Source organism: Oryzias latipes, chromosome 19 (assembly GCF_002234675.1).
Source record: "Oryzias latipes chromosome 19, ASM223467v1".
Classification (NCBI taxonomy): Eukaryota; Metazoa; Chordata; class Actinopteri; order Beloniformes; family Adrianichthyidae; genus Oryzias; species Oryzias latipes.
In genome coordinates this window covers 15,740,949-15,759,025 of record NC_019877.2, presented here as the reverse complement: position 1 = coordinate 15,759,025, position 18,077 = coordinate 15,740,949, and the positions used below count along the sequence as shown (strand labels likewise).

Genomic DNA, 18,077 nt, shown 5'->3' with positions numbered 1-18,077 from the left:
TATGGTTGTAGCTAGCAGCTGATCTAATTGTCATTCTGCTCATTTAAGCATGCAGACTGCTGCACTGTTGTTGAGCGGACATTTGCTCACCCCAGGGATATATTAGCAATTATGTCTAAAGAGCCGTCTCAGGTGTTTTTTTTCTCCCCAAACAAGGACTTCCTTGTTTTTGTTCATTATCAGCATACAGAACAGAAATAATAGAAAATAGATAGCATAATATGTTGTGACTTTGCAATTTCTTCAACCAATAATGTCTCTTGGAAAAAAATGTTCGAGGAGAGCTAGTTTTTGTCGTCATTTAAATATTGTTTATCATAACTTTGACTTGCTTCCAGTACTCTTCACTGAGACCAAAGGTCTCCAGAGAAGGAATAAATAGCAGAGAAATCAATCTCTGCTAATGTGTGGTTTGAAAATAACATGCTGTGAACAGCATGAAAATAAGATCTGCATTGTTGTATTAGCAGAGCTCTGCAACTGTCATTCTGCTTCATACATAATTACTGTGTAGGAAGGAGATATGCAAAGTTGTCGTAAATCCATGTTTATTTTGTCAAAACAGGAACCCTGCTTCCACCACTTCCTAAAATTTGTGGCCTATAAATAAGAAATCGGTTCAGACCCTAGTCTGCATTCAGTTTTTCTGTAGAAATGTTGGATTGACTTGATTGCAGAGGACTATAGTAGTCCATGTACTCTGCTATTTAGAGGAAACTAATTCAAATGATAATTTAAATTGAAAAAGTATGCATACCAAACTGTAAACCTAATTTTCCAAGTCCAAAATAGTATTTTATAAAACTAATAAAGACAGCACATTCTTATTATAATAATTATTATTATATATATACCAGTACTACTTTATTAAAATTTTTCTTACACCATATGTCGCATATCGTGATTAAGTCAGGGTTCTAGTTTTGGTCCTACTTGTTAAAGTTGGTCATTGTCTAAAAGCTTTTCTTTTAACACGATCAGTAAAACATCTATGATCAAGAGGCCAATCAAGAGACCAACTTTGTGCATAATTTAGATGTGAAGGCTTATGATTATATTCTGTGAATTACCAAACAAACTACCCATTTGTTCCAGATATTAAATTAAGGCATAAAATGATTACGGGAAGTAGCTTGTCTTGCTAGTGTAACACAATGACCTGTTCACCTTGTGAATTGACCTGTCTTTAGTTACTTTTTCACCCTTTAACAATGAAGCTGTGGCCAGCGACAGCAAAATAATGCACACTCCTTGAATTACCTTAACTCTTCAGATGGTAAACCAGCTGACTGAGAGAGCACTTCACAGTAGTGATCATTAGATAATATATATTTAGCTTTAAATAATACTTAAAATCCATGGTGTTGTTTTTTTATGATTATTGAGCCATTGTAACCATTGCTGGCACATGTATTATGAGAAAAAAAGTCAAACTATTTCTCTTAACAGAGGATAATAATTTATGTAAAACAGAAAGATGCTAATTATTTACTGAAACACCATTGGAACATCTTGCTGTTATAAATGCATCAATGCCTTTCTTCTTCTTTATTGAGGGTTTTGATGTTTTATGGCTTTGTTTTCTGATTTTCTTTAGAAAAGAAGTTAATTTGTGGTAGTGACTAAATGTGGCAGTAACCTCAGCACCACATGTCCTTGTTCCCCCACACATGATTGACGTGTCGCGAGGCTCTGGCTGGAATCTAACAGACATTTATTGGTGGCTATCTGCCATCAGAGGTCGGTTGCTTAGTTAATGTGCTAATTGGCTTTTAGTTTCCTCTGGTCTTGTCTTTGCTTTCAATCAAACATCACACTAGCATGACAGCACTTAAAATGGCAGGTGAAGCTGGAAAAGAAATCAGTTAAAATCCTTTCTTTGCTTCCTACGCAGTGAATGGCAGTCCTGAGGGCCACCTTTGTCCTTGTTGGGCACACTTTTTCATTTTTCCGCAGATTCCATAGTCCTGGGATTGAAAAAAAGTATTCTCACCAAATATGAAAGTGGAACATAGGACATGTATGACAAGAATGTGATTGAGCAAATAATCGGAAAAATTTCCTTTAAATGAATTTCATTTTTCATCCATCTTCTTCCGTTTTGTCCTTTACGGGATCCTGGCCACTTAGGCGCGAAGGCAGGGGAGACCCTGGACAGGTCGCCAGTCTGTCGCCGGTGAATTTCATTTTTGATTCCAATATTTGATTTAAAATACATTTCAGTTTAATGTTAAATTATACTAATGTCAGCATTCTTTTAAAGGCTTATCTCTAAACAAAAACCTGCTAAATCTTTTTCAAAAGTTGTTGGAAAAAAAAAACATTAAACAGATTAGTAGGCTTAAAACTTGAAAACAAATTTGCACTTAAAACATAGTACACAACACAAAACACAGTTGGATATTAGATTAAGGAAAGGTAATGAAATTATGGTTTCATTTAAAAATTCATCTTGTTCTGAAGATCAAAATTTATTTCATGTCTTTGGATATTTATGGCTCTTTTGGAACATTCATTCATGAAGCCAGAAGTTTTAGATGCAATGATTTTCAGTCTTTTATTTTGTTTTGTAACAAATACTGAGACTATGTGGAATTTTGATAAGTTGGATTTTCTATCTGTCCGTCCGTCCGTGGCAGGGAGCATATACTTGAATATTTTAGCTTTTTAAGTATGTTCCACGACTTGATAAAATCAAGATGTTTGATTAGGTAAAACCTTTAAATATCCAAACATACTTTTGATAGTTTGCCTTTTGATTTAATGTTAATTAGGATTATTTATACTTTTTCTTAGAATTTAGTATTTTTTTCATATTTCTGACTTTTTTATTATTCCTTTTTTTCCATTATATATTATTTAGTTCCTGCTTTAATTTCAGACTTGTAATTTTCCCATTAATCTTTAAAGTATTGTTTCCTTTTCTGAATTCCTTCTTTATTCTTATGATGAAAAAAAAAATTAAAGAGTCATAAAGGCCTCTTGGCCCTAATCCTTTCTGCAATAATTAGAGCATAACCCCTTCATCTTTTTACTTTTAAGTGAAGTAAAACCTAATTACAATTATTACGTTTTCTTTGGTAACCCCATTTAACTGTAAGTGCTTTTATTATCTTCATTATTCTTGACTATTTTTGTATTTTATCCACTTTTGAAACAGGTTTCGTACTTAAAGTTTAAACAGAAGTCAATATGACTCTAAGGTTTTCACCCACGTTTTGCTTCTTCTGGTATGATTTTTTTGTTTATAGTGTTTCTTCTTTCATTGCTCGCCATAAGCAACACTGATTACATAAAAATGGAACAGTAATACAGTGTAAACCCTCCAACACTTCAGCTCATTTGCATTCGTAGGGCAGACATATTCCCTGCAAAAGCGGTTTGTGGATGAGATGAAAGAAGATTACAAAGGGTGCGCTGTTAATTCACAGTGGATAAAGAAGTTCTACAGTGAACGTGAGCATGGGAGAGGTGTACAGACAGAAGTGGAACGATGCATAATTCATCAGGAAACGGTTTCATCTCCCATCTCAGTCAGTGTGCCGCTTCAATAAAATCCTGATTCCATCCATGCCTGTGTAATTTGCAGTCTTATTTCCCCAGACGTGAACAAAACAAGCTGTTGTCAACAATCACTTTTGACAGTTGGACATGTTTTTCTGACTGTCTGTGAGCCCAGTTGTAGGCAGAAAGTCAATTTTTCAGCACCAAATGTCATCTTGAGAACCCATTCGACATATATAGAGTCGCTTTCAATCTCCCTCCCCCTGTTTGGCTGGATGGCAATATGTCATCGATCTGTTCTATTCTTGCCTCTGTTGTTTGAAGCCATACTCGCTCACTCGATCCATCCCATTCTAACTATATCTTAAGAGTAGGCAGAGTTCTCTGTACCTCTGTTGGATTACAGTAAGTTTGTCATTCCCTTTTTCTATTGAAATGCAGAACCATATATACAACCATTTTCTCTAGATTCCATTATGATTTAAAAAATTGAAAGTTTTACCCTTTTTTTTGCATCTTTTTAAATATTGCAAGCAAACTTTGTATAATACATCATTATTAAATGCTGTCACAATGAGTGTCATTCTTTTCAAGGCCATAATTATCGTCTTAGTTGAAAACAATCCTCCCCGTCTAATTCAGGCAGGACGCTAGGTTATTATTTAACATCACATCCTACAAGGTCAAGGTATAGGGGAGGGTTTAAAAACATCATGTGGATATGAAATCGATCTGAATTTTTTTAAAGTTGGTATTAACTCATTTCATTCATCTTTAGCATTTTTAAAATTTTCATAAAAAAAGCTTACTTATTTATAAATGTATTAAAAGGTTTTATTGTGATTTATTATTATGGTTTTCTTAAAGACCCGCTCCAACCCCCCACCCCCACCCCTGTACCCAGACAACTCCATCAGATTAAGAGAGCAGCTGCTAAAATACCATTACAATGCAGCAAGCACATATTTGAAACTGCTTGTGTCTCTGGAGTCCCACAAAGATCAAGGTGTAGGTTCCTCAGAGGCTTGCAGTTATGCATAAACCTATTCAGACACCCCTAAACAACACTCACAACCAGAAACGGCTGCAGTGTTCCCAGACTAGTCTTCAAACAGACTCGTTTACTGATGCCAAATGCCGTGCTACCCTGAATGGTCCCTGAATGGATGGATGGAGTAGTTGGTTGTTGGTTGATGGCCACCATGTCCCAACAAGGCTGTGACATCATCAAGAATGTGGCAGAGTTGTGTTTTGGGCTGGAATCATGAGGAGAGGACTGGTTGGCCCATTGACTTTTCGGAAGATGTGAAAAGGACCTCTGAAAAGTATGTGGAGTTTTTGACTGACCACTTTCTTTCGTGGTCCAAAAGGAAGAACTGTGTGTTTGGTAACAAAAACATCATGCATGACCATGCAATGGACCATCTCATGCTGCAAGGAATGCCTCTGCATCATTGGCAATGCAATGCCCCCCCATCCTCTCCTAACCTCAACCCTATTGAGAACCTTTGGAGCATCCTCAAGCAACATATATATGAGGGTGGGAAGCAGTTCATATCCAAACTCTGGGATTCTCTATTCTCCAAAGAAATTCAAGCAGAAACTCTCCAAAACTCACAAGTTCAATGGATGCAAAAATTGTGAAGCTGCTATAAAATAAGGGATCTTATGTTAACTTGACCTTTTAAGATGTTTTTGATTGAAATAGGTTTTTATTCCAGTAAATATGAACTCCTAATGCAGAAAATTCAACAAAAGACCATCTTCAGGTCTGCGGAATCAATAAAATGTCGTGGAACTCTGTTGTACGTAATAATGTGGAACAGTGCACTTTAAGGTTTTTGTTTGTAAAAACTACTGTTATCTTTAGGAGGTTTCTTCAATAACAATTAATATAGACTCTAATGGTTAGCGACTCAAAAATTATGCTATCATTTGCAATGATTATTTAGAAAAATCATTGAAAAATATAATTTACATAGCAACTTGAGATGCGCTGTAAATGTGTAATACCAATAATGTGATATGAAAAGGATAGAAATAGACAAACATAAGATTTTAAAGAACAGTGTAACTTAAAAATAAAATTAAAACATCTAATGGAATACGTTACACTAAATAACAAACCAAAGTCAAAAGATCTTGGTTTCAGTTTGAGACAAAACTGTGACATCTGCTGGCCTTCAAAAATTAACAACAACAAAAAAGCAACTGTTCTTTTTTTGCACTCGACTCTTTAGATTTTTTTAAACGAGTGTTACAAAATATTTAAAAGCAGAGCATTAATCAATTAACTTTCAAGCTATTAAATGTTTGCTGGAGACCTTGCAGATGAACTGCCAAAATGCATCTCCCAATAAAAATCCTGGCAGTCCGTGCAGAACTGCAGTGCAGCTGAATGGCTGTCTAATCTCACCATCCACTGCTTTGCTGCTGTGGAGCGCAACAGTATAAACCCATTATTGCAAAATGTAATGTTATCAAGGACTTATGAATAAATGCAAAAAGCACTACAGTGTTGGAGGAAGGCGTTTAATCCATGCACTCATAGGAAAAAGTTTTTGGATGACTTCCTGTGAAAGTAAACTCTGCGCGGAGCGGTTATGCTAAATATTGATTGTCACAGAAATCAGCATATTTTTTCCATTTGGGCTCACAGGGTGTAATGAAGTGTGACTGAATCGGTCATATGCTGTAAAAGATTCAATTCTGATGCACATCAAAGCAATCAAGTAAACAGTAAATAGTTAGGAAAAAGTGCAAATATTTTTAGACTTGTGATAATTTAATGTCATCATTAGTTCAGACTATAGATGGCCTCTTAATTTTAGTCAGTGCAAATGTTGATTACATGCAGTTACCCACATTCTAAAACTGACCATCATGCAATGACCATCTTATCCTTGAAGCTGCCTGTCAAACCCTGTCTTGTATCTCCTGCTGTACCTTTGTTTTGTGTTTTTTAGCAGCGCTGAAACAACAAAGGTGAACAAATGGGACTTTTCAAGAGAATTCATGCAAAGTCCTGTGGTTAATGAAATTTACATGTCATGTTTCAGAGCAAAGAACAGGTTCATCTTCATCGTTTAAATGTGGAAGTGGGTGGCAGTGGCTCAGGTGGTCGAGCAGGTTGTCCAATGATCGAAGGGTCGGCGGTTCGATCCCCGCTCCCCCCAGTCAACTGTTGTTGTGTCCTTGGGAGGAGGTCCTTGGGCCTCCAGTGTGGCTCAGCTGGTGTGTGTGAATGTACATGAATGTCCCGGTGATGGTAGAGCGGCCGTAGGCGCGAACTGGCAGCCACACCTCTGTCAGCCTGTCCCAGGGCAGCTGTGGCTGCATCAGTAGTTACCATCACCAAGCATGAATGAATAATGGACACATTGTAAGCGCTTTGAGCGTCTGGAAAAGCGCAGATAAATCCAATCCATTATTATTATTGTCATAACTCTTGCAGGGATTTCCTGATCCGATTGGAACTGATTTCCGATCACGTAGTTTCAAACTTGATCGGAAACGGATGTTGTGTCCCAGTCAGGGATCGGATATTTGATCAGCGCTATATTTCAAGCATTTATTACACTAGAACTCTAGGTATCAAGAATGGATGGCAAAATTTTATTGCCGTGAAACGAAGCGGAGTACGGCACAAGTTCAACCAGGAAGTGCACAAAAACAGTTTGGTGATCTAGTGAGATCTTCACAGTATCAGATCAGGGGATTTGTCAATTGTGTTTTTACTTTTTGACAATATTACTGCAATCTTTAACCTTTTTACACATAGTTGTCCTATTTCTGCTTGATTGTTTAAGTTACTTTACAGAAGTAATTTTTTGTTTTGTTTTAAATGATAAAAGAAGGTCAATTAAAAAATAAAAGGTACAACCTGGATCTGTTGATTACATTTGTTCATTTTATTAAATGTGTTACAAAAGTATCAGATGGAGACTCCGTATCGGCAGATATTGAAAATCAAATAACTCTGATCGGGGCCAAGAAAATCTGATTGGGATGTCCCTAATTCTTCTGCGACTTTTTGTGTGGCAGCATATGTTGCAGCAGCACTTGTGTAATGGCCAGCAGGTATAGCAGTGAGGTCTATAAATAAAGAGGCTGGATGAGGGACTAGAAATGATTGCTGCAAGTATTTAACTTCATGCAGAAAAAAAAATAGCAGTTAAATGAAACATTTGTTAAAGTATTTCACCTTTATAGCAAAACCATTTAGTCTGTTTATGGCTTTACCTTACCTGCACATTAATTAAACACTAAATATTTCCTCAAAAGTGATACTTCTGGTTACTAATCCATCTGCAGGTTCAGTCTGTAGGACATCTTTGTGAACATTGCATAGCGACACCTCTACCTAACATAGTTATTGTTGTTGTTCACAGAAACGAGCAGAAAAGAGCATGGCAAGCTAAAGTAAAACATAACGGAATCAGAGCTGCAATGCTGTTGTTGTTTTGATGTCTGCAGGGAGAAATGCTTTTTCAGAATTCACTTACAAGCCGTGCCGTCTGCCATTGAAGAGATTTCAAAGAAGACATGTGGTTAGACAGCTCTTATTGAATGGCTGTGCATTGTGATTTTTTTCCTCCATGTGCATAATCTGGCTAAGAGAATTTTGAGCACCTACCTGCATGGCAAACAGTATTTATTTGGTCTTCCCAGACGTTCTCTAAAACAAACGAGGCTAAATAAAAGGCCAGGAATTACGTTCACTTTCATTTGGCTCTTTGTGATTCTAATAAAGGTTGACAAGCTATTTTGGTCTTTTCCTATGAATGGATTTGAGTGAGAGGACAGAAAAGGTCTGAGTCTGTTCAAACTGGGTACAGACTTTGTAATGAAACCTTGTGACAGCTGGCTTGTGCAGGAGGACTTCAGCTTCCCCCGGGATCACGCCGCAACCAGTGCACACGGATATTCACTGAGTGTTTGGGATGCGCTGTTTTATAAGTCCTATACTTTCACAAGAGTTTAGTTCAGATTTGTTGTTTATTTTTTGTTAAAAAAAAAAGTCAGGCAAACTTATCAGAGAGAACTTATAGAGATATAAGTTAGAAAAATGTAAACTTTGGGTACATTCAGAAAAGTGTAGACAAAATGTCATTGTTGTTACATATTTTTTAGATAATTTTAAGGTTAATTCATGCATATGCGGATGGTACACTTATTTTTTTAAAGTTCAGACAGACATTATTTGGACAAAAGAATGTAAAGAAGGGGCCCAGTGACAGACTGGCGACCTGTCCAGGGTGTACCTCACCTTCACTAAACAGTAGCCGGGACTCGTCTCTGGCATTCCCGTGACCCCGAAAGGGATATAGTGGGTTAAAAAAAATTGATGGATGGATTGGATGGTTATTTACAGTTTTCATGGGTGTTAAAAAGTAAATATCCGTCCATCTATCCATCCATCCTTCCATCCATCCATCCTTAGAACCAGCTGAATCCCTTTCAGGGCCATGGAGTTGCCGGAGCCAAACCAGATACTGCTGACGGGGTTACACCCTGCACATGTCGCCAGGAAGTTGCACGGCCCAAAAGTAAATGTACAAAATGTATTAATAAACATTAAATCTTGAGATGAATTTTTTTTTTTACTTAACATATCCGCATCCATCAGAGTGTTTTAAAACTGTACCTGACAGATGGAACTAAATACACACACATAAAAGAAAAAAAAAATTCTGATCCTAAAAGTAACAAACGAGGTCTTTTAGACCAATCCCATCCCCCATGTGGTCCTTAGTGATATAGATGTCTGCACTGCCCATTGCAGTGCTAGTGGTGCCAGAATAAATCTAGATGAATAAATAATCTGTGGCAGGGCTGGAGGGAAATTTAGTCCGCAGCAACCCTAAGCGGTTTCTTCATTGCCTTGTGCGGCCTCTCACCTTGCGCGCTGGGCCCTGACACTTCCCTTATTGATATTGCTGTGATTAATGGAGCTCTGCCCCCCCCAACCATCCTCAGACAGGAGAATATGACTTATCTGTGTCTAAAGCGTGCGGGTGTGTCCTGCTGTAAGGAGATGCGAGGAGATTCACCACTGGATGCAACTCACTGGATGTTTTCTTGCTTGACTTTAGACATACACGTCCAGAATTTTCGGTTTAACCAACAGAAATGAAATGTTACATTTTATGAAAATATGTTTTATGACTATATCATTCTTATTTGATTTATATTCAGACAGAGAAATTGTGCTGTAATTAACCATTATTGAAACATGGCTGACCTTCAGTTTTTGCACGTTTCTTTCACATTTAATCGTGAAGAGCCCTTGAATGTTTTTGTTGTGTGAAGCTACGCGTGTTCGAGCGGGCACGTCCAATGAAAAGTCTATGTAAACGCAGTGGTACGCGCGTTTTAGGCTTCTGCTTTTAAAATTCTTGTGTTCGCGCACTGCTACCTATGTTTCTATGACCATTTTTGGGTTCTACGTTCTAAACGCGCTGCCATTGAATGCGTGTTGCAAGTTAGGCTAGGTTGAATTCTGACCAATCAAGGACTGGCTTTGGTAGTGAGATATGGATGGAATTACAAACTGTTAATTATGGAGGTGAAATCAATAACTATTGCTGTCAGAATTATATGACACAAAGTCTTTCAAATTAAATATAGCGGTGAAAGAAAAACACTGCAGCACAGTTCACAGTGCTTTGACATTTCCCACCAAGTCTGCCCCAACAGTAGGTGGTGGACGTGCTCTAGTATCGGGTAAAGACAGTCCAGTGTGAACACCATAGCTAAACACATTCTTGGTTTGAGTGTAGCATTAGAGCTATATTCCTAAAATAATTATTTTCCCCCACTAGTTTTCAATAACTTTTCTCCCTTTTCCTATTGGGCCTTCTGAGATTTCTGCTTTAAGGTAATCACATTAAACAATCCTGCCCCCCCATGAGAAGTGTGTGTGCTCTATTATTGTGTTTGTGTGGTTTGGAGGTTTGGAGTAACATAATAGAAATCCTATAAGACGGCCCAACTCTAACATCAATGGCCCCATTAAAATATACTTTATTGATTTGGAAAAAAAAGCTTTGTAATGAATTTATTGGGTGGGGGTAGCATTAGATTTGATTAGCATTAGTCTTTCATTCATCCAGATTGATTCCTTTGTTGTAGTAAGTTTTTACAAAAAAAAGCACTACACTCTATAATGAATTTAACTCAAACACACTCAACTGTTGTTTTTTTTTTACTTACTACTTGCATTAGATCAGTGGGCACAGTTGCTCCCACAATGTAGTCTTTTTTTTTCAAGGCTTTAGCTACGTACACACCAGACATGTAACAAACGCTCAAGATAGTGCTAAACGTGGGTTTTTAAATTTGCGTTTACTTAGCCCATGGTGTTCATGCTAGACAAGCAGGGAGGGGCTTCTTTTCCTTTTTTCTTTTTCCAACTGTAACATGCGGACATGTTACAGTTAGAAGTGACTTGGTTTCGAAAGGTTGAAGCTATGCAAATCTCGCGAATCTTAATCCAGGTTTTTTCTTTCACAGCTCTATTCCGATATATAAAAGACTGGGCCCAGAGTTATTAATGTCTTCTTCCAGAAACACACGAGAGCAGGAGTTTTGAACTCAGTGGACCCAATCCCGTATTTACGCCCGTTTACATAGACTTTATATTGGAAGTGGTCACTTGAATGCACTTTGCTGAGGGTGGTAGGAATGCAGCTTCAAAGATTCATTATTTAACTAAGAAATGCAATAATGTCATTTCATCCTTTATTTTAATGACACAAATTGTTAAACCATTATTTTTCCATAATTTCAACTAATGAAAGCCAAAAAGGTTTTTTGTTTAATACTACAGTGCCTTAGCTTATGCAGCTCATCTTAGATCCTGAGATGAGCTGCATCCGCTTACACATACATACAGATCATCTGTGAGAGTGTGCTGCTTCTTTCCAGTGCAATGATTGGTACACAAGGTCAGAGATGGTGAGAATGGTCATTTGCAACTCAGATTTGGAGCACACATCATAATACACATTTTTAGACGACATGGATCCCAAGTAAGCACAATGTTCTGTTTGCTTCGTATTTTCCTCAGCACGAGCCGCAATTCGTCAATACGCCGGACTCGGAGTCGCGGTGGTGCTACCAATACCAAGATGAATTTTGGGCAGCACCAATGCAGTCTCTCCATCTATATGCAGGATCCAAAAAGAGATTTTTTCGTCAAAATATGTTTTATACTCCTAAAAAAGTTCTACACTGGATGGAAAAGAAAGGGAATGAGGCAGATTTGAGTAGAACAGGTATAAAAAACAGGTGATGGAGAAAAGGGAGTAGATAAAGTGTGTGTGTGTCGGGGGGGGGGGGGGGGGTGCAGAGTTCAGAAAAAGTAGAGATAAAAGGAGTGGAGACATATAAAAATGCAATGAAAGTTTGAGGTTTAATGTTGCAAATGTCATTAATAAATACTCACAGAAGAAATGGAATTTTTGTACGTAACCATTCGCCCAAAACAAACAGACAAATACAATTAAGTACAATCCTGCATAGACACATGGAAATTTATGCAGATCAACACAAACAACTCTACACACAACATATACAAGCCAATGCAAAGACAATACAAAACCTGCACACAAACATATGTGTCTGTGTAGAAGCGATCTTTAAGGTGTGCTCAGGTGAGCAGTGTAGTGATAAACACACCTCCAAGGAACTAAAACAGTGACACCCCGGGGAACAAAAAATCACACCGTTGAAAAGAAAACTGGTCACCCTGGCCTCATATACTTTCAAATAAGATGCCCAAGACGGCTTTGTTCACCCTCAAAGTACTGTTGGACCACTACTCCCTTCCATTCTTCACTAATTACATGAAAGCATTTGATCCTTTGATGACACAGATAAGATTAAGCACTAATGAACAGGATCTCTTCCTGCATCCGATTTTAGATGGATAATGCCCATTAACTCCTTTTGAAGCTGCATTTTACTTCTCTCTTATCGTAAGAAAAATGCTTGAATGATATCCCTAATGTTCCTTCCAACTAATGCGTTATATTGTTAAGACTGTCGGGGAAATCTTCTGACAGAACTGGTCACGCTAAAGGAGCCCACAGGAAGCCTAAACACGCATCTTCTCTCTTTTTTCCCCCAGCAGATCTTTCTGTAGACGAGCATCTGCTGCAGCCATGTTCAGGAACAGCTTGAAGATGCTGCTGACGGGGGGGAAGGCCAACCGAAAGAGTCGCAGCAGCGGTAAGTCGGTCTTGTGATCGCAAATCACAACAGTGACACATCTGCTTGTCAGCAGCACATGAGGTGTTGACTCAGTTACTAAGAATATTTTAGGAGGCAGAACTGCAACTCAGGAGGTGCAATTTAAAAGAAAAAAAAAGTTAGGAGCAAAATGCACAGTTAAAAAAAAAATCAAACCAATAAACTGTGAAGAAGAAGAAAAAAGCTATGTAAGCTTTCTAAACTTAAAGAACCACTCTGATGAGAATTTGGTTTTTGGTGTTTTTTTAACATGTTCCTGTAGCATTTTTCTCATGAAGAAGGACATGTATTAAAAAAAAAATAAGATTAAAATTGCATTTCTGAGTATTTCTTTCTTCAGATTGTTGTAAATCAGGAGCAGGCAAAAAAACTGTTAAGAAAGATTGGATCTGTTACATAGAGAATATTCTGGGCCACAAACCCCCTGCTCCGCTCCATTCGGATGTATCCACTTGCAGACAAATATATCCATGTGCGTTTTTTTGGTTCCTTGTCTGAGATGGCATCTGGCTCAACTCTGTACAGCTGGATAGCTCTAATACTGCTGGCTATTTCTGTTGTAATGTTAGCTTGGGGTTGTCAGGGGCTGTAAGCTAGAGGGAGAGAGTGTAAACAGATGAATGATGAGAAGTAGAGGCGGTCTTACTCCACGCCAGCAGGTCCACTCACAGCTTAGAGTCAAATTTCAAATGAACTAGGGTCCTACTTACTAACTCGAAGAATCATTTTCTATTCTATCAAACCAGATCGATCTGTCTGAGGCAGCATCAAATCTAATCGACCAATACCATTATAAAATCATTTCAAAATGAAATAAATATATAACCAAATGGAAATAAGTAAATACCATATGGATTGAGACATGGAAAAAATGGAAAAACAAATGTTATTTCCAGTAAAGAAATAAAAAAAGTTTAGAAAAACGAAACACAACAAAAAAACAGAAAAGGTAGGTACTAAGGCTTATCACTAATTGGATCATGATATTCAGTATCACTTCATGTCAAATACCTTTCGGTTTAAATGATGGACAAATGTCATCATCCAATCAGTGATGTTCCATAGGATCTATGTTGACATGGTGCCTCTGCCAGCTGCTCTCCCCCTCCCCTGCCTGCTCTGCTCCGGACGCGACCAGCTGTCTCCACTTACCCTCATCACCACCATGGCCTCTTAAGGAGTTCCTGGACCTCCACTCGACGCCAGTTCGTTTACCTCCCACGGAATAATCTACTCTGGATCTCACCTGGTCGCAGTCCTCTAATTTCACGCCGTCTCACCTCTGGAATCCTGCAACTGCTCTCCTCCAGCCAGCCGCCGCGCCTCTGTTGGAAATAAGCCAAAACTCACCTTCCTATATAAAAACTTCTAAACTCACTTTAATGTCTGAGTCTCCTTCTGGGTTACAGCATCTGGGTCACTCCGAATTATAGTCATACCATGACATATGTTTTCCGGTTTCACGTTGTGTTTAGTTTTTCTAACATTTCATTTGGTTTTCAGGAAATTACTTTAGTTTTTGTGTTTTATGTTTTTTGTTCGTTTCTTTCACGTTTTGATTTCTGAAATGTAATGCTAAAATAGAATTTGTTTGGCTTTTTTTTACCTGCCTAAATGTTTTTGTGTGATTTGCACTTCAGGGCCACCGTAGGGAGGGGCTTCTGCTCCTTTTTTCTTTTTCCACTGTGAATTATTAATTTCTCCCTGATGATCAATTTTCTAATGGTTGGCACTTTGTGAATTAGAAGTACCATCCATGCAAATGGTAATCCCAAATCTTATCCCCTAATTGGTCAAAGTTTGACCTGAATTAACTCTTAACACGCCTTCAATGGCAGCTCGTTTTCTAAAAGAGCCTGAAAACGGTTGTAAATTTGCATTGCTACGCATGGATGCCAGAGCTGGAAGCCTAAAACGCGCATTTACATCGACTTTTTATTGGAAGTGGTCGCTTAAACAAGCGTTGCAGAGGGCGGTGTGAACGTAGCTCTAGATGCGTTTTGTTCATTTGGAGCATCTGCATAATGGAGAGGCAACGAAGCGATGGTGCCCAACTGTTTTGCCATCTTCATGTTTTCACTTGGCAGTGTTTGGATTCTTCCATCATGACATTTGGCTCGTCCAGCTTTTCTGCACTCGCCTATACATGTTTGCCCTTCTGAAGCTTTTACTTTACATTAACCATAAAAGAAAAAACCCTCAAACACCTGTATGGATGTATTTTTGATAAGCTGTTCAGCTATTTCCAAGGGCAGAGGGAGCAGAAGAGTTTATTAGGCAGGCAGCGCTCCCCACCCAGTTCCCACTCTTGATGCATCGCGAAAGCATTTGGCTCAAAGGAAGGAGTTTCTGCCCTGTAAAGAATGTGTTCGTGTACAGTCTGCGTGTGAATGGGCTGATTGAAACGCGCCTCTGATGGAAGATGGTGAGATGTGATTTTCGTCTGCTGTGTTTGACTTAAAAGGCAGTGTCAGACTTAAGGAATGGTGGAGCTGGAGGGGGGAAATAGACCCGCTAATCTGAAGACAACAGATGAACCGGCTGTCCCAGTGATCTGCGCTGGAGAAATAGTTTGAGCCCCAAGTTACCAAACTGGTGAATGGCAGTTTTAAAATTGAATAACAGAGATAAGCAGCTTGGAATGTGAATGGGATGAGTTGAACAAATCTGTGTCGTGGGGCACTCTGTGAAAAGAGCGTTATCTCACTGGAAAATAGCTTTGTGTTGCCAGCTTCATCCTAAGACGTTATCACTTATATTCGAGTGAGCCTTACATGTCATTGTACTTGGTCTAACGTCTGTCTGGTTAATCAGACGCCACTCAATATCTGAAGTCAATGCTCACTTAAGAGAATTTACCACAACACCCCAGGACTCAGTGTGCAGACTTCAGATAGAAGTATTTAAAAAAAAAAGTATTTTTTAACTTTAACTAACCTATTTTTCTGAGTATAAGTTGTGGTATTTTTTTGCATAGTTTGGCCCGGTTACTCAGGTGCAACTTGTATGCTATTTTCTTTTATATTAAATAGCGACAACCACTAGAGGGCACTGTAGGTGCGTGTATCAGTATTTGCTACTGACAGCAACATAGAAGAAGAGCTGCGTGTCACTACCCGATCGGTAACAGCTACCAGATCCATCCCCACATGTGTGAAAATAGATACTTCCACGGCACTTACTGGTCTTGAGATGTTAGAAGCAAGAAAAATTTCTTAAGATGTTGAAAAAAGAATGAAACACAAAATAAAAGTTATTGATCACAACTGTACGATCCTCACCGCAAATGTGCAAAATAAGATCACACGGCTGAGTGTACGCAATCCGTCCCGTGCATGGGCAAATGTCTTCTTCTGTTATAAACGGTTAATTTGACTGTAAAATAGTATTTCTCAGAATAAAAGGCCTTCTATTCTTTTCCCATTTCCAACAAGTAAAACATTGTATCAATGAGATTTTCATTGTCTGTATGAGGGAAACAGAAATTTGCATGATCAGGGAGTAATTGTTGTTATCTGTTGCAATGTTGGCGACAAGAGGAAGTGATGTAAGATTTGCGCATTTGTGGAACTCAGTGGTGGACCGTGCATGACGGTAGTTATGCGTGCATAAATTCTGGTTATTATTGTTACTTATTCAGTTATTATGATTTGTGTTTTAAGCTGAAATGTTCGTTCTTGTTTCCGTAAAAGTGTGACCTATATATGCTAATTTTTCTTCTTTATTATGCATTTATTGGCTGCTGCGACTCTGTGTGGAAGCCAGACTTTGTGACAGAGCTGCCAGCAGCAACTGCATGTACAAATGCACACTTTCCTGGAAAGCCACATCATAGCATGATCCCTGTACTGCATCATTTTTTTTTACACTGCAAACTGTCCTTTGCATTATAGATGAAGGCTTGTGTAAGTGTTTGGAATTTGTAGTACTTCTTTTCATTTCAGGGGTAAAAGTTCTACTATTTCCAATACTTTTTCCTGTCAGGGGTCTAAATTTGAAACAAAGTCAACTTTCTGACACCCAATTACAGTTTATGGCACTGACTGATTGGAAAATGAGAAATGGGGTTCGAAAGGTTGGGGTGTCTGGACAGGGAGCTGTTGCGTGACTAATAAGCACTTAGAGCAATGAGCGGGAGAGCTGCAGTGGAGCAGGGACAATGTAATTTACATAAATGTGTACATGGTTATCATGGAGGTTAGGTTGATTTAGGTTTTACAAAACTGAAGTTTAAAGTATATTTTGTGTGATTGCTGAAAGAACTGTAAGCTGTTTTGTGGAGCTGCAGCGCTCTAAATGTTTTGGGGATTCAATGCAGTTTGACATAATCTCCTTATCAAGCTTGTTTTAGGAGTCATTTTTTAAAATATTTCTGCCATATCAATAAAAAAAAAAAGCAAAAAAAAACACTCAGTCTAAAGATTTAGAAACATTCTGTTTTAAATCTTGCAACTATCTCCACCCGGGTCTGTGTTTAAATGCACCACTTATTTTTATTTATAGTAAGATATCTAAGTTTGAACAGCCTAGGTTACATATCTATTTCCAATGTTTTACAACTTTTTAAAAAAAAGTTTATGTAAAATAATGATTGAAATCTTTTTAATGTTGTCGCAGTTTGGTTCATTAAAAAAAGACCATTTGAAAGTTTGAATACTATGTCTTCAGTAAAGCATTAAAAGTCATATTTATTGAGTTAAAGAAATGTAACACTTTAATTGTTAATATAGCAAAAGGCAACACTGACAACTTCCTGTTTGAAGCATGTTCATAAACGAATCTATCTGGAATCAGGTCAGTTTAACTGCTTATCCATTGGTGGCTTGTGACGTTTGTACCATGTGACACATGGGCTTGTGCTTATTCAGTCCAATGTATATTGGCTCGATTTTGCAATTGTATTCAGGGCTCCAGACTAACTTTTTTCACTAGGAGCACTGTGGCCCCCAACTGAAAATTTTAGGGGCACAACCAGAAAATTTAGGGGCGCATACCGTAAATCAACATGCTAACCAAATCTACTAATTTCCACTGTGTTATGAATAAATACTTTAATAATGAGATGCAGAAATTACAATGTGCTGTTCCAAATTCAGTGTCACATTTTAATCTGCACTTTTGAAGTTGCAACAAAAAGGGAAACCGACAGTACCATCGCTGTCATGACAGTACAAATAGTAAACAAAAAACCATACATTCAGAATAAAAAAAAGTTTTTAGTAACGAAGTGATTACCGTAGTAACCTTTTGGTCATTTCACAGTTACAAACAATACTTAAATGTATGTAAACATTAGGGGATGGAAATACATCTTGGTG

General features: G+C 38.1%; 1 protein-coding gene across 6 annotated transcripts in view; it reads left to right on the top strand.

Annotated features, from left to right (window-relative positions):
• Positions 1-18,077, top strand: part of tanc2 (tetratricopeptide repeat, ankyrin repeat and coiled-coil containing 2) — a 184,342-nt gene that overhangs the window by 34,197 nt on the left and 132,068 nt on the right. For 5 of the 6 annotated variants that reach the window (XM_023949343.1, XM_023949342.1, XM_023949341.1 and 2 more), the window contains exon 3: positions 12,638-12,738. In XM_023949343.1, coding sequence (XP_023805111.1) covers positions 12,672-12,738 — 67 coding nt within the window. In that variant the 5' untranslated portion in view covers positions 12,638-12,671. The remainder of the gene's footprint in view (positions 1-12,637; positions 12,739-18,077) is intronic. The other variant, XM_023949339.1, reaches the window with a different exon arrangement.